Raw genomic sequence first — 17,513 nt, 5'->3', positions numbered from 1 at the left:
TCACTGCGGCCAGGGAAGCTACTGGTACTATCTCTCGCCCCCTCTCTCTCCCCCCCCTCTCTCTCTCTTTCTCTCTTCCTCTCTCTACCCCCTCTCTATCTCTATCTTTCTATTCTCTCTCTCCCTCTATTACTATTCCTATTGCCCTCTTCTCTCTCTCTGACTCACACCGTTTCCTCCCTTTGTCTGATGCAAGAGCTTTCTTTAATTCAGCAGGGTGTCTATATGGAGCAAGGGAACTGTCCATGGAGACAATGTATGTAAAATGAGCTTACAGCCAGTAAACGACAAGCTCTATCATGTCCCCTCACAACATCACAAACCATGTGAAATGATTCTATATGTGTTTACCATTCTAATAGTCCATGTGTCTGGGAATAGGTCACACTGGTGTCTAGCAAACATATCAACTGTTCTTGAGGGCTCTGTCTGGCATGTGTGATGTCAGATGTTCTGTTGTAGTGGAGGATGAAAGGGGAATACAGGAAGACAGACGGGAGGAGAGGAAGACAGACGGGAGGAGAGGAAGACAGACGGGAGGAGAGGAAGACAGACGGGAGGAGAGGAAGACAGACGGGAGGAGAGGAAGACAGAAAGAGAAGCCGTTATGTTGGGTCTGAGCAGTCCTCTCCTCTTCTCCCTCCTCTCCTCCCACTCCTCCCTCCTCTCCTCCATCCATCCATCCTCCTTCCTCTCCTCATCTCCTGCCACTCCTTCCTCCTATCCCCTCCTCTCCTTTCCTGTGTTTCTGAGTTTATGGCACAGAGAGCTGAATTATTGATGGGTTCAGTGAGTTGTTGCTGCAAGTCTTGACGTATTTTCTTAAAGAGATGCAGGCTGTGTCCTCTCCACACCTGGGCCTCAGGGAACAGAAGCAGTTCAACACATGATTTGCATTTGCTCACATTGACACACTTCTCACTGCTAGCAAGCATGCAGTGATCGGGTGTAAAGACCAAGAGTCAACAGACATGTTTTTAAAGGAGCCATAATGTTACGCAAGACCAGTCAGAGGGGTGGAGCTTCAACCATAGAGCACTGACACACCGAACAGCTGAGCCTCTCTGAGCACCAAGGGAACAGGAGCAGGTCTGTTCAGCTGTCATCCAGCCCCCAGACAGGAGCATGCAACCCGGAGACACAGTGAGAGCCGTGAGGAGCAGCAGGGTGCTGGTGGGTGACCATATTCTTCCTGCTGTTGTGGTTCTGAAGGAGGGGAAGATCCATGCCATTCTTCCAGACCCCAGCCCTGCCCTGGACCCTGCCTGTCAGGTAAGTTCTCTGTCTCCTGGGCTGCACACGCCCCCTGCTGGAGGGAGAGAGGACTCGCCTGCGCTTCAAAACAAACTGTTTTATTTAGCTTGTCATGTACAGTTTGATGCTAAATAGGAGCTGGAATTACTGGTGTCACAGATCCTGTGACAGGGTTTAGAAACTCATGTATTTTATCTATACTTCAGAAGTAGACCTTTTCAAAAGGTGTCTATAGTTATTAACAGGCTATAAGTCCCTGAAGGTGTCTAGTCTAGTTCCTGAAGAGCTCGTATTTAGCTCAGCAGATTCTAATAATTAGCTGGTTGACAAGCTGAATAATTACTCTTACAACTGGGGTCAGAGGGGAAACCTCCAGGAGGGTATCTCTCCAGGAGCAGGGCTGGAGAGCTGTTGTGATGTCCTGGGTCTGCAGGTGGTGGACGTGGGGGATAGCGTGGTCATGCCGGGCATCGTGGACGCTCATGTCCATGTGAACGAGCCAGGCCGCACCTCCTGGGAGGGGTTTAGGACGGCCACACGGGCTGCTGCAGCTGGGGGGGTCACCACCATCGTGGACATGCCCCTGTGAGTCTGGGTCACACCCCCACTGGGGTCAGGGGTCAGGGAGCATGCTAAACATGATGTCATGTTTTTTGAAGATGACCTTGATGTGTAAATATTATATTTTCAAAGAAGACGCAGAGGTTGCTATGTTAGAAACAATGTTAGTCATGTTGCTGATCGTGGATGTGCTTTATGCAAGACAACTCATTTTTAACAAAAACAAAAGAAAGTTGAATAAATATTATATATGCGATGGGCCGTATCAATTCCCAGGTTCTTACCCTAACCCTGTCCCCATAGCAACAGCATCCCTCCCACCACCACCCTTGACAACTTCCGTGAGAAGATGCGGGTGGCAGAAGGACAGTGTTTTGTGGACACAGCCTTCTGGGGAGGCGTTGTCCCTGGCAACCAGGTAACTTGCTGTGTCCTACTAGAGGAGCTAATGTAAACACATCTTCAGTAGCTGTAGTATAAGAGCTTTCCTCAACTACTTCTGTTGGGTTTAAATGTGAAAGCATAGTGAAAAAGTCATAGTTAATATCATGAATGTATGGATGGATACATGTATGTACTGTATATACTTACATATGTTTGTACATCTGTGCATACGTACGTATGCACCTCAGCGGGAGCTGCGGCCCCTGATCCAGGCGGGCGTGGCGGGCTTCAAGTGCTTCCTGATCCCCAGCGGGGTGGATGAGTTCCCCCACGTGGAGGAGGGAGACCTGCACAGGGCCATGCAGCAGCTGCAAGGCACAGGCAGTGTGCTCCTGGTAGCCCCCTCTCACCACACCCAGTCTATCCACCACAACAGACAAGTCTGCAGCCGTACAATACACTGTCATCACGACAGACAACATCACATGAAACAAGTCGAAAAGAGAGCAGTAAGAACTGCAGTGTGGGTTCTCAGTGTATAAGCGACATCATGATGTGTTCTGCTGCCCCGTCACAGTTCCATGCTGAGACAGCTGTGGAGCCGGCAGAGCAGGGGGAGGAGGAGGGGCATGACCCCCGGGAGTACACCACCTTCCTGAGCTCCAGACCAGATGTGATGGAGCTGGAAGCCATCCGCACCGTCACTGAGCTCTGCCTGCAGTATCAGTAAGATCTTCCTGACTGCATCTAGACTAGAATCTTCTAGACTTCTGCTGTCATGTGACTGGACATTGACCATGTTCACCTCCCATAGCCTCTGGAGGTGGAGACCCCCCCAAACTGCTCCCTCCTCCCTCCACACTGTGTCTCCTCCGGGCCTCAGTAATCTAACCCTGACCCCTGGTCCCCTGCAGGGTGCGTTGCCACATTGTGCACCTGTCCTCGGCCCAGCCCCTGGCTCTGATCCGGGCCGCACGCCAGGCAGGAGCCCCCCTCACTGTGGAGACCACGCACCACTACCTCAGCCTGGCCGCGGAGGACATACCCCCCGGGGCCACCCAGTTCAAGTGCTGCCCCCCCATCCGGGGCCTGGCCAATCAGGTACGCCTGGGAGCGGGGCGGGTGGGGGGCTTACAGTGCTCAGGTAACGACAGGACCCCCCATGTCCTCCCTGAGAAGTGATTCAATCCAACATAAAGTCAGCAACTGGGTTTATTTTATTATGATGAACTATTTACTGCTACTAACTCCTCTGATCTGATAATGAACAGTTTCCATGATCCTGTGTGAGAGTTTTCCAGTCACCCAGATGTGCAGATCAGCACAGGTCTGACAGCAAACTAGTGTCATGGCTGACAGGGTTGTACTTCTGCTGACCTTTGACCTCTCTGTGCCGTGGCCTCCAGGAGCAGCTGTGGTCGGCGGTGAAGGCCGGGGAGATCGACATGGTGGTGTCGGACCACTCACCCTGCACCCCGGACCTGAAGAGGCTGGACAGCGGGGACTTCATACAGGCCTGGGGGGGCATCTCCTCCCTGCAGTTTGGTAACCCCCCACTCTCCTGTCTGCCTGTCTGCCTGCCTGCCTGCCTGTCTGCCTGTCTGCCTGTCTGTCTGCCTGTCTGTCTGTCTGTCTGTCTGTCTGTCTGCCTGTCTGTCTGTCTGTCTGTCTGCCTGTCTGCCTGTCTGTCTGCCTGTCTGCCTGCCTGCCTGCCTGCCTGCCTGCCTGTCTGTCTGTCTGTCTGTCTGTCTGTCTGTCTGCCTGTCTGTCTGCCTGTCTGCCTGTCTGTCTGTCTGCCTGTCTGCCTGTCTTCAGTCAGTGACCCAGGCAGAGGCTGTGTGTGGAGCAGCTCTGACTTGCCTTTTGGTCCTGAACAAAGTTCACAGGAAGGTAAACAAACTGAGTTTGCACGACGGTCTAATTATTTACTGCTGATGTCTGGCTAGAGGTCAGGTCAAAGTCTCTGCTCTGATGCAAGCGCAAACTGGGCCAATTTGATCAAACAGAATTTCCAGAGTCATACAGAACACATACTGTGGAAGATACTGAAAGATAGCACTTTCAAATATCTTTCAGACTTTGGTTCCTTATCTAAGAATTGGGCTAAGATTTCCACCTGGTTAGATGTTCCTGTAAAACCATAGTTCTGCCTCTTCATGTTACTTCCTAGGACTTCAGGAGTGCTCATATACATTTTTACTAATTTGGTAGAAGCTTTAATCCAAAGCCATGTACATCTCTCTCCTCCATCTCTCTCTTCCATCTCTCTCCTGCATCTCTCTCCTCCATCTCTCTCCTCCATCTCTCTCCTCCATCTCTCTCCTCCATCTTTCTCCTCCATCTTTCTCCTCCATCTCTCTCCTCCATCTCTCTCCTCCATCTTTCTCCTCCATCTCTCTCCTCCATCTTTCTCCTCCATCTCTCTTCCATCTCTCTCCTCCATCTCTCTTCCATCTCTCTCCTCCATCTCACTCTTCCTGGCCCCTCCCCCAGGTCTGCCTCTGTTCTGGACCGCAGCGAGGGGGCGGGGCTTCACCCTGCTGGACGTGGTGAGGATCCTCTGCCGCAGCACTGCCCAGCTCTGTCGCCTTGACAACAGGAAGGGCAACCTCGTTCCTGGTCACGATGGCGACATGGTGATCTGGGACCCTGAGAAGGAGTTTGAGGTAAGTATCCAGTGGACTTGGCTGCTAAAGGTCACAACAAACACAGACTCTCATTAGAGTGTAGAAGGATTCTCTGTTTGAGGAATTTGTGATTGAGGGGATGGCGGGTTTGAACAGCACAAAAGTAAAAAAGATAGTTCTGCAGACACAAAGTGTCATTTTAACATCTGTTTCATGAGCGTAGATAAAAGAAGATGGAATTCACCACAAGAATAAGGTAAGCACATACATTTGCATTTTTACACTGGTATTACACAGTTTTTACACTAGTATTATACTGCAATCTCTACTTTCTCTCTGTCTCCCCCCTCCCTCTTGATGTCTTCCCCCTCTCTTCTTCTCTCTCTCTGCCTCTCTCCTCTCTTCCTCCAGCTGACCCCCTACCTGGGCCGGAGGCTGCAAGGGGAGGTGTGTGCCACCATCGTGAGAGGCCAGGTGGTGTACAGCCAGGGCTCCTTCTCCTCCCAGCCCCTGGGGACCCTGCTCCTCCTCCCCCAGGACAACGCCTCTTCCTCCCCTCTGTCCCAGCTCTGAGACACCTCAGGAGCAACTGCCAATGTTATTAAACATTTATATTTTTCAAGAATCCAATAAATGATTTTGGTTGCTTCACACCATTTTTGGACCTCTTTGATTTAACCCTAACCCTGTGTAGCTGTTGCTACATCGTCACTCAGCAACAGTGCTTTCTGTCTCATAGACGTGTGGAGTCAGTTAACTTGTTGAAAATGAGAACAGACTCATGAGAGTAGATGTTTGATGGAAGATTGGTTTTCCACATACAGTATATGTTGCAGAGGAGGTGGTTAGAGGAGAGAGAATTCAAGTCTGCTGGCAACATTTTACCAGATAGAACAAAGTGCAAAGTGAACGCTCTCTCTGGGTCATTCAGTAATCCCTGACCAAACAGTCAACCAGCCACTGGAAGAAATCTATTAACCCTGGAGATCAGATCAGTTTGCGTCATGAAGTTTGGAGGGGCTTGTCAGCCAACTCTTCTGTAAGTTCCTCACAGAAGGTTAGGCTAATTAAGTACTAAAGTCTAAATCTGAATACATTTAAGAATCAATTTAACCATTTCATGCTCTTTAATGAAGTCGGGTAAAGCGTTCCTAGAGATAGTGTGACATTCTGCAGTTATAGTGGTCAATGATTAACATTTGACAGTATACTATAGTAAAATGCAACATAATATATGCCCCATTTGATAGATTTATGTTGTTTAAGAGAGCTTGTAGCATAGTGTTACTTTACTACCACAATTATATATCACATTGGAAGATTATCCAATGTTGTTGTCATATAAATGTATTAGTGTGCAGATAGTAACAGAGCCAGTACCGATGTTGTCTCGTTGGTCAAATGTCGGGGGGTGGGCACCTTAGAGACAATCCTACAAGTCAGGTGCAGCTCAGTAGCTGTTCTGCTCAGCGGTCTTTACGTTACATATTCGCTTTCGCTCCGACCGCGCCATGTCCTCCCTCACTGTCCCTCCACCCAAATGCTTGGAGGAACCGTTCGTCGCTCCCCACCGCTACATGTTTGGGCCTGGACCTTCCAATGTGCCCCCTCGGATATTAGCGGCCGGGGCGAATCCAATTGTGGGTCACATGCATCCGGAAATGTTAAAAGTAAGTTAAGTCTCTACCCACACCGTTGAACAATCTATATTAACACGGGCCACTCATTATTGATTTACAGTAAATAGTTGCGACTGTATTTTTTCGCTTTGACAAATTATTTGTATATTTTTTCATTACATCATAAACGTAACAAGTAACTACGTAAGAAGTGTGTTTGCCCAAATATTTGTCTGTTACACTAAACGGTCCTTCAAATTGGAACTTGAATTAGGTTATATGGAACTGGGCAAACTCTTTGCTGATGGGTGATGGTAAAGTGAGACTCAAATCAGTTTCAATATTCTACAGTGCTGCTTTTGTGTTCTTGTTTGGTAGGTGATGAGTGACATTAAGAGTGGAGTCCAGTATGCATTCCAGACCCAGAACAACGTGACTCTAGCCGTGAGCGGCACTGGCCACGCAGCCATGGAATGCGCCATCTTCAATGCCGTGGAGGCAGAAGACAGCGTTGTCGTCGGCGTGAACGGGATATGGGGAGAAAGAGTGGCCGAGATAGCAGAGAGAATAGGTAATCCATCACACAGTAGCTTTCATATAGCACACTGACTGTACACACGGTCAGTTATGTCGGAAGGCACCTTCTCAGTTGTCTTTTCTACCAAATAAATGTAAATTAATCGTATTTGTGCTGAACTTTAACAGGTGCCAGGGTAAATAAGATTGTGACACCACCGGGTGGATACTTCACAAATGAAGAAATAGAAAAGGTATTAGAACTAACATGCACTGCTATCCAGTCAGCCTCTGACCCTGCATCCTCAGCTGATATCTGATCACTGTTAGTCTCAGCAGATGGGTGGGTGGGCGGGTGGGTGGGCGGCTGGGCGGGCTGGCGGCTGGGCGGCTGGGCGGGGTGGCGGCTGGGCGGCTGGGTGGGCTGGTGGCGGACAGACAGACAGGAGAGTGTGTTGCTCATGTGTGTGTGGTGTCCTAGGCTCTGTCCAGACACAGGCCGGTTCTCTTGTTCCTGACTCACGGAGAGTCCTCCACAGGGGTTGTTCACCCGCTAGACGGCATCGGGGAACTGTGTCACAGGTAACATCCCCCCTCATCTCTCTGCAGCTTACATACACTGATGTTCACAGTAACTGTATTGGTCCTAAAAGGGGACATTTACACATTCTGGTTCTGTCTCTCAAAGGTATGACTGTCTCTTCCTTGTCGACTGTGTTGCTTCCATGGGAGGAACACCGATTCACATGGACAAACAAGGTAGAAAATCCTCAGACTTCATCTCCCAACTCACTCAAAGTAGCCACAGAAACAATTCACGAAATCATTCAGTTACCAGTAATGTAAGGACGTTTTCGACTTACATAAGATTGATACTGGAGGTGATGTGTTATTGCATCCTTGTGTTTGCAGACATAGACATCCTGTACTCTGGTTCTCAGAAAGTCCTGAATGCTCCTCCAGGCTCAGCCCCCATCTCCTTCAGTGAAAGAGCCTGGTAAAGAGATGTTAAAAACATGACTTTAGACATGGTGGCAGATGGATCAAGAAGATTTCTTTTTCAATTCCTAATACTTTTCCATTCAGTCAGAAAATCTTCAACCGGAAAACCAAACCTGTGTCGTTCTACCTGGATCTGAGCTGCCTGTCAAACTACTGGGGCTGTGATGCCAAAGACACGAGAATGTGAGGCTTTTCTCTGACTGGACAGTTATTATTAACCCAGACCAGGGGCGCCGCCAGGAATTTCGGGCCATGAAAAATATGTTTTTTTCAAAACTTTTTTTCAACCTTTCAAAACCTTTTTTCAAAACCTTTAGAAACTTTGTGACCTACTTTTGCACTTTGGGAAGGTACTGGGACAGTGAGGAAAAAAGTTAATTGCGAGCCATTGTCTCACTGCTGTACATATTTATTTGTGTTTCATTCTGCACCTGTGTCTAGATATCACCACACGTGTCCTGTTTCTGCGTTCTACTCGCTGAGAGAAGGTCTAGCTATCCTTGCTGAAGAGGTGAATTAGGTTCCTCTGACTCACCTGCACCCTTCTACTCCTCTTCTAACCCTAACCCGCCTCTAACCCCCTACTAACCCTAAAAGATATATTGAACGCTTTAGGAAGTTGTCAGGAAATCATACGACATTTCAGGTTTACTGAAGCCGGCTGCACCAGCCCTTACACCTGCACCTGCCCTCACACCTGCCCTCACACCTGCACCTACCCTCACACCTGCACCTGCCCTCACACCTGCACCTGCCCTCACACCTGCACCTGCCCTCACACCTGCCCTCACACCTGCACCTGCCCTCACACCTGCCCTCACACCTGCACCTGCCCTCACACCTGCACCTGCCCTCACACCTGCCCTCACACCTGCACCTGCCCTCACACCTGCCCTCACACCTGCACCTGCCCTCACACCTGCACCTGCCCTCACACCTGCCCTCACACCTGCCCTCACACCTGCCCTCACACCTGCACCTGCCCTCACACCTGCCCTCACACCTGCACCTGCCCTCACACCTGCACCTGCCCTCACACCTGCCCTCACACCTGCCCTCACACCTGCACCTGCCCTCACACCTGCACCTGCCCTCGCAGGGCCTGGAGAGATGCTGGCAGAGGCATCAAGAGGTGGCCGAGTATTTCCACCAGGGCCTGGAGAACATGGGCCTCAAACTGTTCATCAAAGAAAAGGTGCGTCCGGTCACCCACAATGCATCTGCTCCAACTGCACTTGAAGTACAGTATCACAGACAGACCTCAAACTACCTTTGAACATAAACAAAACTCTATTTGTACTTTGGTACTTCCCATCTCTGATGATACAACACAGAAGGCAGAACTGTTTCTGTGACAAAAAATGTGACTGAGAGTTTTCCTTCCATGGCTGGAGCAGAGAGCTAGGTTGCCCACGGTGACCACCATCGTGGCCCCTCCGGGTTACGACTGGAAGGAGATCACCAGCTACATCATGAGGACCCACCAGCTGGAGATCTCTGGCGGCCTGGGGCCCTCGGTTGGCATGGTGAGCGCACGACTGCTGCCCGTCAGTCAGGAACGTTGTTTAGGAGGGATGATGTCATTCACATGGTGTGCCGTCTCCTGGCAGTGGGGCGCCAAAGTGAGGTTGGGATGGTGGGTGGTTGCGGGGGGGCATGGAGGGTAAGGGCAGGGGGCAGTATAGTTCTATAGAAAGAGGATGTACATCATTATCATGGGATGGTGTGTGGGTTCTGTTTTCAAAGGGGGGCTTGGTGGAAATCTGCCATCTCTCACCTGTTTCTGCCATCTCACCTGTTTCTGCCATCTCACCTGTTTCTTTGACCAGGTGTTGCGTGTGGGGCTCATGGGCTGTAACAGCAGCAAGGTCAACGTTGACTTGATACTGGTGGCTTTGAAGGATGCACTGAAACACTGCCATAAGAGCAAGGTATAACCATGCAGCTGGGCCCTGAACTCTTACACTGGCAGGATAGATATGTCTGTCAATGTCTGATGAGAAACATCCAAGTCCAATAAAACATATTTTGCAAGATTGTTTTCAAGTGCTTTTGAAATATAGAAATGTGTAATTCTGTCTCCCTCTCAAGTACTTTTAAAGTGCATACCGATATATCAGATTTCATGGATTTCAGAACAAAAGAATTCAAGACAAACTCATTCATCATTTGAACAGTAGATAGCGCCCTCAACTTTTAACAATTACGTTTTATTTTTAATTTCATCTGGTGAAATATGCAATCATTTAAACTGACATATCCTAACAAGACCACTATCAATGTAAGTGATAAAGTTGCCCATCACAACATATTGGTGAGGAAATTAGCTAACGTTCAAGTTCTATATAAGTTATGATTGAAAATGCGGTTTGCATTTGCTTTGGTGACTTTTCTTTGGATACGAGTGGTATTTCTTTCTTATCCACTTTCTTTTCAGTGGCAGTTACTATAGTTTTAGTTGAAATGATTATTAAAATATCCAATGTAGATTATGTTGAAAGGTCAGACTGACCTTTATTTTGAAAAAGAACAAACCGGAAGAGGATGTGATTTTTTGTGATGTTGACATTTGTGCAAAAAGAGCGGGTTTCTGCTGAGCAAACTCAGAGCTCTAAAACCTTAACTGAAGCAGGAATTAGATTTTCCAGTAGTTAATTCCAGATTTGATTTTATCTGTATTAATTTGCAAGCTTGTTAGAACAATGACATGCAGAAGAGGTGCTCTAATTGTGCTAGAAGGAGTGGACAAAGCTGGAAAAACAACCCAATGTAACAAGCTAGTTCAAGCACTACAACAATGTGGTCGACCGGCGGAGATGATGAGATTTCCAGGTAAAACTTTGCCCGAACCAGCTTCATATCAGTTTACACCTTCTGATTAGTAACCGACAGTTGTGCTCTAGGAAGGTCTCGAAATGTTGTGCACAAATGTATTGAATATTATATTTGAAAGGGGGAGCACGAAGGGACAAATACTAAAGCTCTCGCTAGCTTGCTTCAGCAGAAGTTTCGGTGCTATTGTCATAGTTTGTATTTTATCAGATCGATCAACCAAGATTGGACAGCTGATCAACGCTTACCTTGAAAATAAAAGCAATCTCGAGGACCACACGGTGCACTTGTTGTTTTCTGCCAACCGCTGGGAACAGGTGTAAGTCGAAACGTGGCAAATGCAATCCTTTCTACTCATATTTAAAGTACACGCAATTATGTTAAGTAACTATATCCCTCATTAATATGTGTATACTACTAAAAAAATGCGAAGCTTCCTGCATGAGGCGGCTAAGCTGCGACAAGGCTATCTAATTCAATGATGATGAGTTGTGATGTCACATAATGAGCATGCTCTTCGTCACCAGGCCCCTGATGAAGGAGAAGCTGGCTCAGGGCATCAGTCTGGTTGTTGATCGGTACGCCTTCTCTGGGGTGGCTTTCACCAGCGCTAAGCCCGTGAGTGGGGCCGCAGCGTTATCTCTTACTGTAGATGAGGCCGCAGCGTTATCTCTCACTGTAGATGAATAAAATCTGGCATTTTGTTGTTCTGAAACACCGTCAGAGTTAGACTTCTCCTTTCCCTAACAAAACAGGAAATGTGTGTACTTGTTACAAATGAAATTTAAACTGAAATTTGACCAAAGATGTGTGGGCAAGTGTTCAGTGACCTTGTTTTATTTGTGTCAATATAGGGGTTCAGTTTAGAGTGGTGTATGAATCCTGACGCGGGTCTTCCCAAGCCCGACCTGGTGATGTTCCTGCAGCTGAACCCCAGCGACGCGGCGCTGCGGGGCCAGTTTGGGTCGGAGCGCTATGAGACCAGCGTCTTCCAGAGAGCCGTGCAGCAGAAGTTTGAACAGCTGATGAAGGATCCTTCAGTTAACTGGCAGGTAGGAAACGCAATCTCTCTTGCCTTTGACACGCATAAGATGTTCAAAGTAAAAAAATATTTAATTTAATATGTAAAATGTTAAGTGTTAATTTCTCAAGTTGATGTGCTGTTGATTAAATCCTGATGTTTGTGCCTCTACAGGTGATTGATGCAGCCCAGAATATTGAGGCTGTCCACTCAGACATCAAGACCCACAGCATAAGTGCAATCAATGCAGCAGAGGTTCAGCCTATCGGTGAGCTGTGGAAATGAACCTGGACCAATCACAGCAACCTGTTTTTCTTTTTAAGTGACAAATTAATGAATCTGCTGAAGACTCCATTCTAGTCCTGATCTGATTGACAGGAAAGACAGTGTTAAAGGCTTGACTACGGCCCTGGTATCGTGAGGGGAATCCTGGACCCAGACAGTTAAAAAGAGCCACAGACAAATACTATGCGTGACTTAATTTTATTTTTACTATTACCATTCCTTAGATTGATTTAATCTTTTTACATTGCGTAAATAAATAATCTTAAAATGATGAACTAGTGTACATATTTTAGACATGACAAGTGCCTTCTGCTTGAGATAATACAAGTTGTTGTACTTGGTTTGAAAAGGTAAAGGTTGCTTGTTACATCGGTTGATAAAGATTGAAGATATCGTTCACTTACTGTATAAGCCAGGAGGCGTAGCAGTAAGCCAATATGCATTGCTATCTAACCAAGTTCTTGACAAAACACCATCAACATATTGCAATTCTGCTTTGGGGGTACAGGGAAAGGCACAATATATCACTTTAAAATAAACATTTAAAGTGTTAAGACTCAAAAGAAAATCATGGAAACGTATTATGTGACGATGTGCATATTGAATGAGTCCTGCGCCCTGGCAGTCACGGGCCTCATCCGGATCTCTCCTGGCAGGACTGCGGGCCGGGCCTGGCGGTTTCCAAGGACGCTGTGAAACACGACAACTGAATGCCATTCTGGAGCCAAACTGAGCGGCGAGGTCACCAGTTCCACTTCCCTTTTGATGCAGAGATCCTCCGGGTTCCACCAGGAGAGCAAACCGTAGTCCTCCCCTCGTTTTCAGAGAGACAATATCTCAAACTCCTCGTCCTCCGAGTCAAAAAACCTCTCCAGTCGGCCTGACTCTGAGAAATCTTGGAGCAGAGAGGGGAAATATGAACTGGATTGGCATCAATCAATAACTGAGGTTATCTTAGCATGAGTGAGGTTGGGGTTATCTTACCAGGAGTGAGGTTTAGCACATCCAGAGTGGTCAGGTGTGAAGGTTGACTGTTGATCAGCTCAAACATGGGTAGACCTCCTCCTCTGCAGGACAGCTGGGGAAGGAAGGAGAGTTAGTGCTGTCATACCTCATTATACCTCAGGGTCACTGCTGTCATACCTCATTATACCTCAGGGTCACTGCTCTCATACCTCATTATACCTCAGGGTCACTGCTCTCATACCTCATTATACCTCAGGGTCACTGCTCTCATACCTCAGGGTCACTGCTCTCATACCTCATTATACCTCAGGGTCACTGCTCTCATACCTCATTATACCTCAGGGTCACTGCTGTCATACCTCATTATACCTCAGGGTCACTGCTGTCATACCTCAGGGTCACTGCTGTCATACCTCATTATACCTCAGGGTCACTGCTGTCATACCTCATTATACCTCAGGGTCACTGCTGTCATACCTCATTATACCTCAGGGTCACTGCTGTCATACCTCATTATACCTCAGGGTCACTGCTGTCATACCTCATTGTACCTCAGGGTCACTGCTGTCATACCTCATTATACCTCAGGGTCACTGCTATCATACCTCATTGTACCTCAGGGTCACTGCTGTCATACCTCATTATACCTCAGGGTCACTGCTCTCATACCTCAGGGTCACTGCTGTCATACCTCATTATACCTCAGTGCTCCAAAACTGATTTAGGGAAACGTTAGTAATCCCACAAACTGTGTGTGTACGACTGGAACATGCAGTGGGTATTTACTATAGACACATCTATTTACTATAAGTCAGTTTAGGCAACAGCCTGTTAACAGGCTAAATTGAAAATGTAAATAAGTGTAAATTTAATCCAGACTTAACCCTGACCAGTGTTAAACTTACCCTTCTGATGCGCATGCACCAGTCATCAAAGTCATCCTCCGTTCTGCAGAAGAAACCCTGGTGAACAGCAGAAACAGGATCAGAGTCTGATCAGGTGTGAAGTACCTGGAGGTTCATCTCTTTATAACACCTGGAGGTTCATCTCTTATAGCCTGGCCTTCTAATCTGCTCCGTGTGAAGTACCACACCTGGAGGTTCATCAGTTTATAACACCTGGAGGTTCATCTCTTTATAACACCTGGAGGTTCATCTCTTTATAACACCTGGCTCTCTAATCATGCCCTTCCTATCATGCCCTGCCCCTGTGCTGACCTACCGCTGCGATGGAAGGGTCCAGTTCACAGATGTGCATGCGGCAGGGCGGGTGCTGGCAGTGGTAGCTGTCGTCCGGGACCTGCCCATCCCCACAGGGCTCCACTGCAGGCTGGGTGGTGTGGGGGTCCAAGTAGATCAGCTCGTCCCCTGCAGGAATGACAGGACATTAGAACAAACTGACCCAAACAAACCTTTCAGATGTGTCAGTGAGCTTATCAGTAGCTTATCAGGCAGGGTTTAATGTTGTGTGTGTGTGGATAATTGACTCTGAACGTACCTACATAGCCGATGAAGTAATGGGCACTGTTTGGTTTCCCACCGATAACCCCCAAGGATTGAGGCAGCATGAAGCATTGCTGTGCACAAAAAGGAGGGTGATCGACACCAGTTTACCAAGGCAAATAAAGGAGTGCTCCATTCCTCTCTTTATTGCTCTCCCTCCCTGTCTATATCACTTTCCCTCGCTCTTTCTGTCCATCTCACCTTCAGGGTCTCTATGTAGGCCTCGTTCTCACCTTCAGGGTCTCTATGTAGGCCTCGTTCTCACCTTCAGGGTCTCTATGTAGGCCTCGTTGATGTCCGTCAGACCCAGGCGCAGGGGAATCAGCAGCACCAGGGGCTTCCAGAGAGCCGTCTCCTCCTCCGCCAGGGCACACGCCCCCTGCAGCCCCCCGTTCAGCTCCCCTGCTCCCCCTGGCTCAGCACACGCTGCTCCCCCTGGCTCAGCACACGCTGCTCCCCCAAAGTCCAGCCACGGCATACACAACCGCTCTGGAAGAGAGGGGATGTGAGGAGAAGTGAGGGAAGGCAGATGAAAAATCCTTTTATTTTCCCTTATTGCAAACTGACACAAGTCTTAGTCTCTAAAGTGACACTACCATCCCCAGGGCCTGACTGGTGTACTTACCATCCCCAGGGCCTGACTGGTGTACTTACTGATCTCCTCGATCACCACGGTGTTGTCCATCGCTACATGTACAGCCAGCCGGCTCCACGTGTCAAACACAGCCAGTTTCCTGAGGAGAACAAGCTAAGGGGGTGAGCTTTCTATCAAACAATCAACATGAACAACATTAAAGGCTGGACTTACTTGAGGACCTGTGCCACAGTGTTGGGTCCGTACCACTGGCCTATAGACTTCCCCTCTCCGACCCCCATCTGGGCTGCAACAGGGAGACAGGGCAGCCTGTTATCACCACACCTACTCACATACGTCAGCCATGACACCAAGACACCTGTTTACCAATCTGATGAAGGGAATAGTAGCTGTCCTTCTTGTCGATGAAAGCGTTGAGAATGCTGACGTACTCCTCTCTCTGTTGCTGTCCCCTCACCCATCTCCAGTCTGCAACCCAAACATCCCTGTGTTAGACCTGCGGCTGTTCCCTTGTATGGCATACTGACACACTGCAGCACAGTCAGGGATCTAGTCAGGGAAGTACTTGCAGTATATGTATTGAAGTATTGTTTAAAAAACCATTACTACCTCTGCCTAAATGCCTGCAAATCAGAGCCTCTCCAAGGATCATCTGGCCACACCGCAGCATACAGCCCCAGCCAGTGTCCGACGTGGGCCCTGTTCCTCCTGCAACACATTCAAGTCCTCAGCTAACGTTTAAAACACAGACTACGGTTGAATGTTTCTCCGAACTAAAAAGTGACCGTCCAAGTTTACTCACCGATGGGAGGGAAGTTTTTTCTGTACGTGAGCCAAAGTCGCGATGTAACATCAGACAAAATATCATCTTTTTCTGAATCGAGAAAAATCAGTTGTTATAAACCGACCAGCTCTGTACAGTAGGTTTTGATTGACTAGCCATTTCAGCTCATGAATGGATGAGGTATATTAACACAGGTGAGTCACGCACGTGGAGGGACACTGTGACAGTTGGCCTGGTGCGACCCCCTACCTGTCAGCGCGTTGAACTGTTTCCCTAAGATCCACACTGGCTCTGAGGTCTCTGGGAAATCTTCAAACTCTCCAAAGCGAAGTGTGTCGTACGTGAGGGTAGCTGAAAACATAAGTAACCATGTATCAGCGTGCTGGCTAATCGATAGCGCTTGCTCTGTGGGCTGAATGACGGCAAAACATATCGCTATTTAAAAGCCTGCTTGTCCACTGTCAGTTACTGCAGCGATTCGGTGACAGATGACACTGACTGATGTGATAGTCAAATATATGGGCGTAGGGCGGGACAGCTATCAAGGACAGATAGGCGAGCTACTTAGATTCGAAACAGTTAGCCAACCGACAAGAATGAAATACTGTCTTTCAAGAAGTCATCATAAATGTTTATTTATTGTCATTGCAAAGCAAGCCGACTTGCGCTCACGACCAATGCTGTCAGTAGGTAGGGCTAGTGTTTATGGTTTTGTAAACCGAGGTTGCCTGGGTACGTGGAGTTGTCGTCCTTGATCCATGTCAATCCTATACTGTCTACGATTGGAATAGTCCAAATGAGGACATCTCCACCCGTCGGGGAGGCCACCGATGATGAAAGGTGTACACCCAGAATGAGAGGATAGCAACTGCTAGCTAACGCGCTAGCTAGCAGACTGTCTAGCTTAAAGTCTGGCCGTCCTCAAAATATAACAAAAGCATAAATAACCTAATTGATTACAGGAAACAGCACGGTATACTATCCATAGTTACATTTTGTAGGTCACTAAAATGGCAGAATATTTAACCAGTTCTGCCCAAGCTAGTCAGCTAGTCATCCTACCTGCATCCATCCCGACAGATTTCCACTCTTGCTTGTTTGTTGTACAGCGTTACTTTTGTTTGGCCAATAGGAAAACCGTAGGTCTGTGAAAATGCTGTGCGGAGGCGGGATTTTGTTTATTGTATCCAATAGAATCATCTGTTTTGGGCGGAGAACTTTTTTGGTCAAGACAGACCAGAATATCTATTTGTAAATCTGTACGTGGAGATCGTTGCGCTGTAGCAGTGCTGCGTCTGAAACTCGTTATTGAGATCAGCGATGTGAGCAGGCCCATCCGGGATCCACAAGAAGCAGAGACATTTCATCCAACGTGTCATGTGTCCCGTGACTGCTTGTTTACCTTCACAAGAGGGTTGCTCAACAACTGCTACCAAATAATAGCTCAAAATAAACTATTTAATCTTATGCTCTGTAAATGTTGACGCTGCTACATGGAATACCCAGTAATTCTTTGAATTTGGTAAAAACAAAGATAGTTCCCCACCGTCTGAATTATTTGAGTT

General features: G+C 47.9%; 4 protein-coding genes across 6 annotated transcripts; 3 read left to right on the top strand and 1 right to left on the bottom strand.

The window, feature by feature from the left end:
* Window positions 1-1,042: 1,042 nt before the first annotated feature.
* On the top strand, window positions 1,043-5,479 carry LOC146254225 (allantoinase, mitochondrial). Of its 2 annotated transcripts, none has more exons than XM_084676502.1 (10): window positions 1,043-1,272; window positions 1,688-1,839; window positions 2,119-2,233; window positions 2,448-2,594; window positions 2,777-2,925; window positions 3,114-3,300; window positions 3,606-3,744; window positions 4,693-4,865; window positions 5,050-5,082; window positions 5,238-5,479. In XM_084676502.1, the coding sequence occupies exons 1-10, from the start codon at window positions 1,126-1,128 to the stop codon at window positions 5,397-5,399; spliced, it is 1,404 nt and encodes a 467-aa protein (XP_084532628.1). In that variant the 5' UTR covers window positions 1,043-1,125; the 3' UTR covers window positions 5,400-5,479. The 2 variants fall into 2 exon arrangements, with proteins under 2 accessions (XP_084532628.1, XP_084532627.1); XM_084676501.1 differs by having other exon boundaries at window positions 1,052-1,272; window positions 1,616-1,839.
* Window positions 5,480-6,307: 828 nt separating this feature from the next.
* agxta (alanine--glyoxylate and serine--pyruvate aminotransferase a) lies at window positions 6,308-9,997 on the top strand. Its single transcript, XM_084675881.1, has 11 exons — window positions 6,308-6,496; window positions 6,824-7,016; window positions 7,151-7,215; window positions 7,443-7,543; window positions 7,650-7,720; window positions 7,874-7,958; window positions 8,048-8,146; window positions 8,405-8,474; window positions 9,063-9,158; window positions 9,361-9,489; window positions 9,793-9,997. Exons 1-11 carry the CDS (start codon window positions 6,338-6,340, stop codon window positions 9,898-9,900), a joined length of 1,176 nt encoding a protein of 391 aa, XP_084532007.1. The 5' UTR covers window positions 6,308-6,337; the 3' UTR covers window positions 9,901-9,997.
* A 520-nt stretch (window positions 9,998-10,517) lies between these two features.
* dtymk (deoxythymidylate kinase (thymidylate kinase)) lies at window positions 10,518-12,372 on the top strand. The gene is made up of 5 exons (XM_084676006.1): window positions 10,518-10,795; window positions 11,006-11,114; window positions 11,323-11,413; window positions 11,650-11,847; window positions 11,991-12,372. Exons 1-5 carry the CDS (start codon window positions 10,666-10,668, stop codon window positions 12,099-12,101), a joined length of 639 nt encoding a protein of 212 aa, XP_084532132.1. The 5' UTR covers window positions 10,518-10,665; the 3' UTR covers window positions 12,102-12,372.
* On the bottom strand, window positions 12,284-17,335 carry atg4b (autophagy related 4B, cysteine peptidase). Of its 2 annotated transcripts, XM_084675999.1 has the most exons (13): window positions 17,011-17,335; window positions 16,198-16,299; window positions 15,967-16,038; window positions 15,774-15,872; window positions 15,531-15,632; window positions 15,378-15,450; window positions 15,224-15,303; window positions 14,835-15,058; window positions 14,565-14,643; window positions 14,289-14,434; window positions 13,973-14,029; window positions 13,086-13,179; window positions 12,284-12,996 (listed from the first exon to the last, which is right to left on the bottom strand). In XM_084675999.1, exons 1-13 carry the CDS (start codon window positions 17,018-17,020, stop codon window positions 12,923-12,925), a joined length of 1,212 nt encoding a protein of 403 aa, XP_084532125.1. In that variant the 5' UTR covers window positions 17,021-17,335; the 3' UTR covers window positions 12,284-12,922. The 2 variants fall into 2 exon arrangements, with proteins under 2 accessions (XP_084532125.1, XP_084532126.1); XM_084676000.1 differs by lacking the exon at window positions 17,011-17,335 and having other exon boundaries at window positions 16,198-16,309.
* Between the last annotated feature and the right edge of the window lie 178 nt (window positions 17,336-17,513).

Source organism: Hypomesus nipponensis, chromosome 16 (genome assembly GCF_054491055.1).
Source record: "Hypomesus nipponensis isolate SF chromosome 16, ASM5449105v1, whole genome shotgun sequence".
NCBI classification, from domain to species: domain Eukaryota; kingdom Metazoa; phylum Chordata; class Actinopteri; order Osmeriformes; family Osmeridae; genus Hypomesus; species Hypomesus nipponensis.
This window is presented reverse-complemented; position numbering and strand designations above follow the sequence as displayed.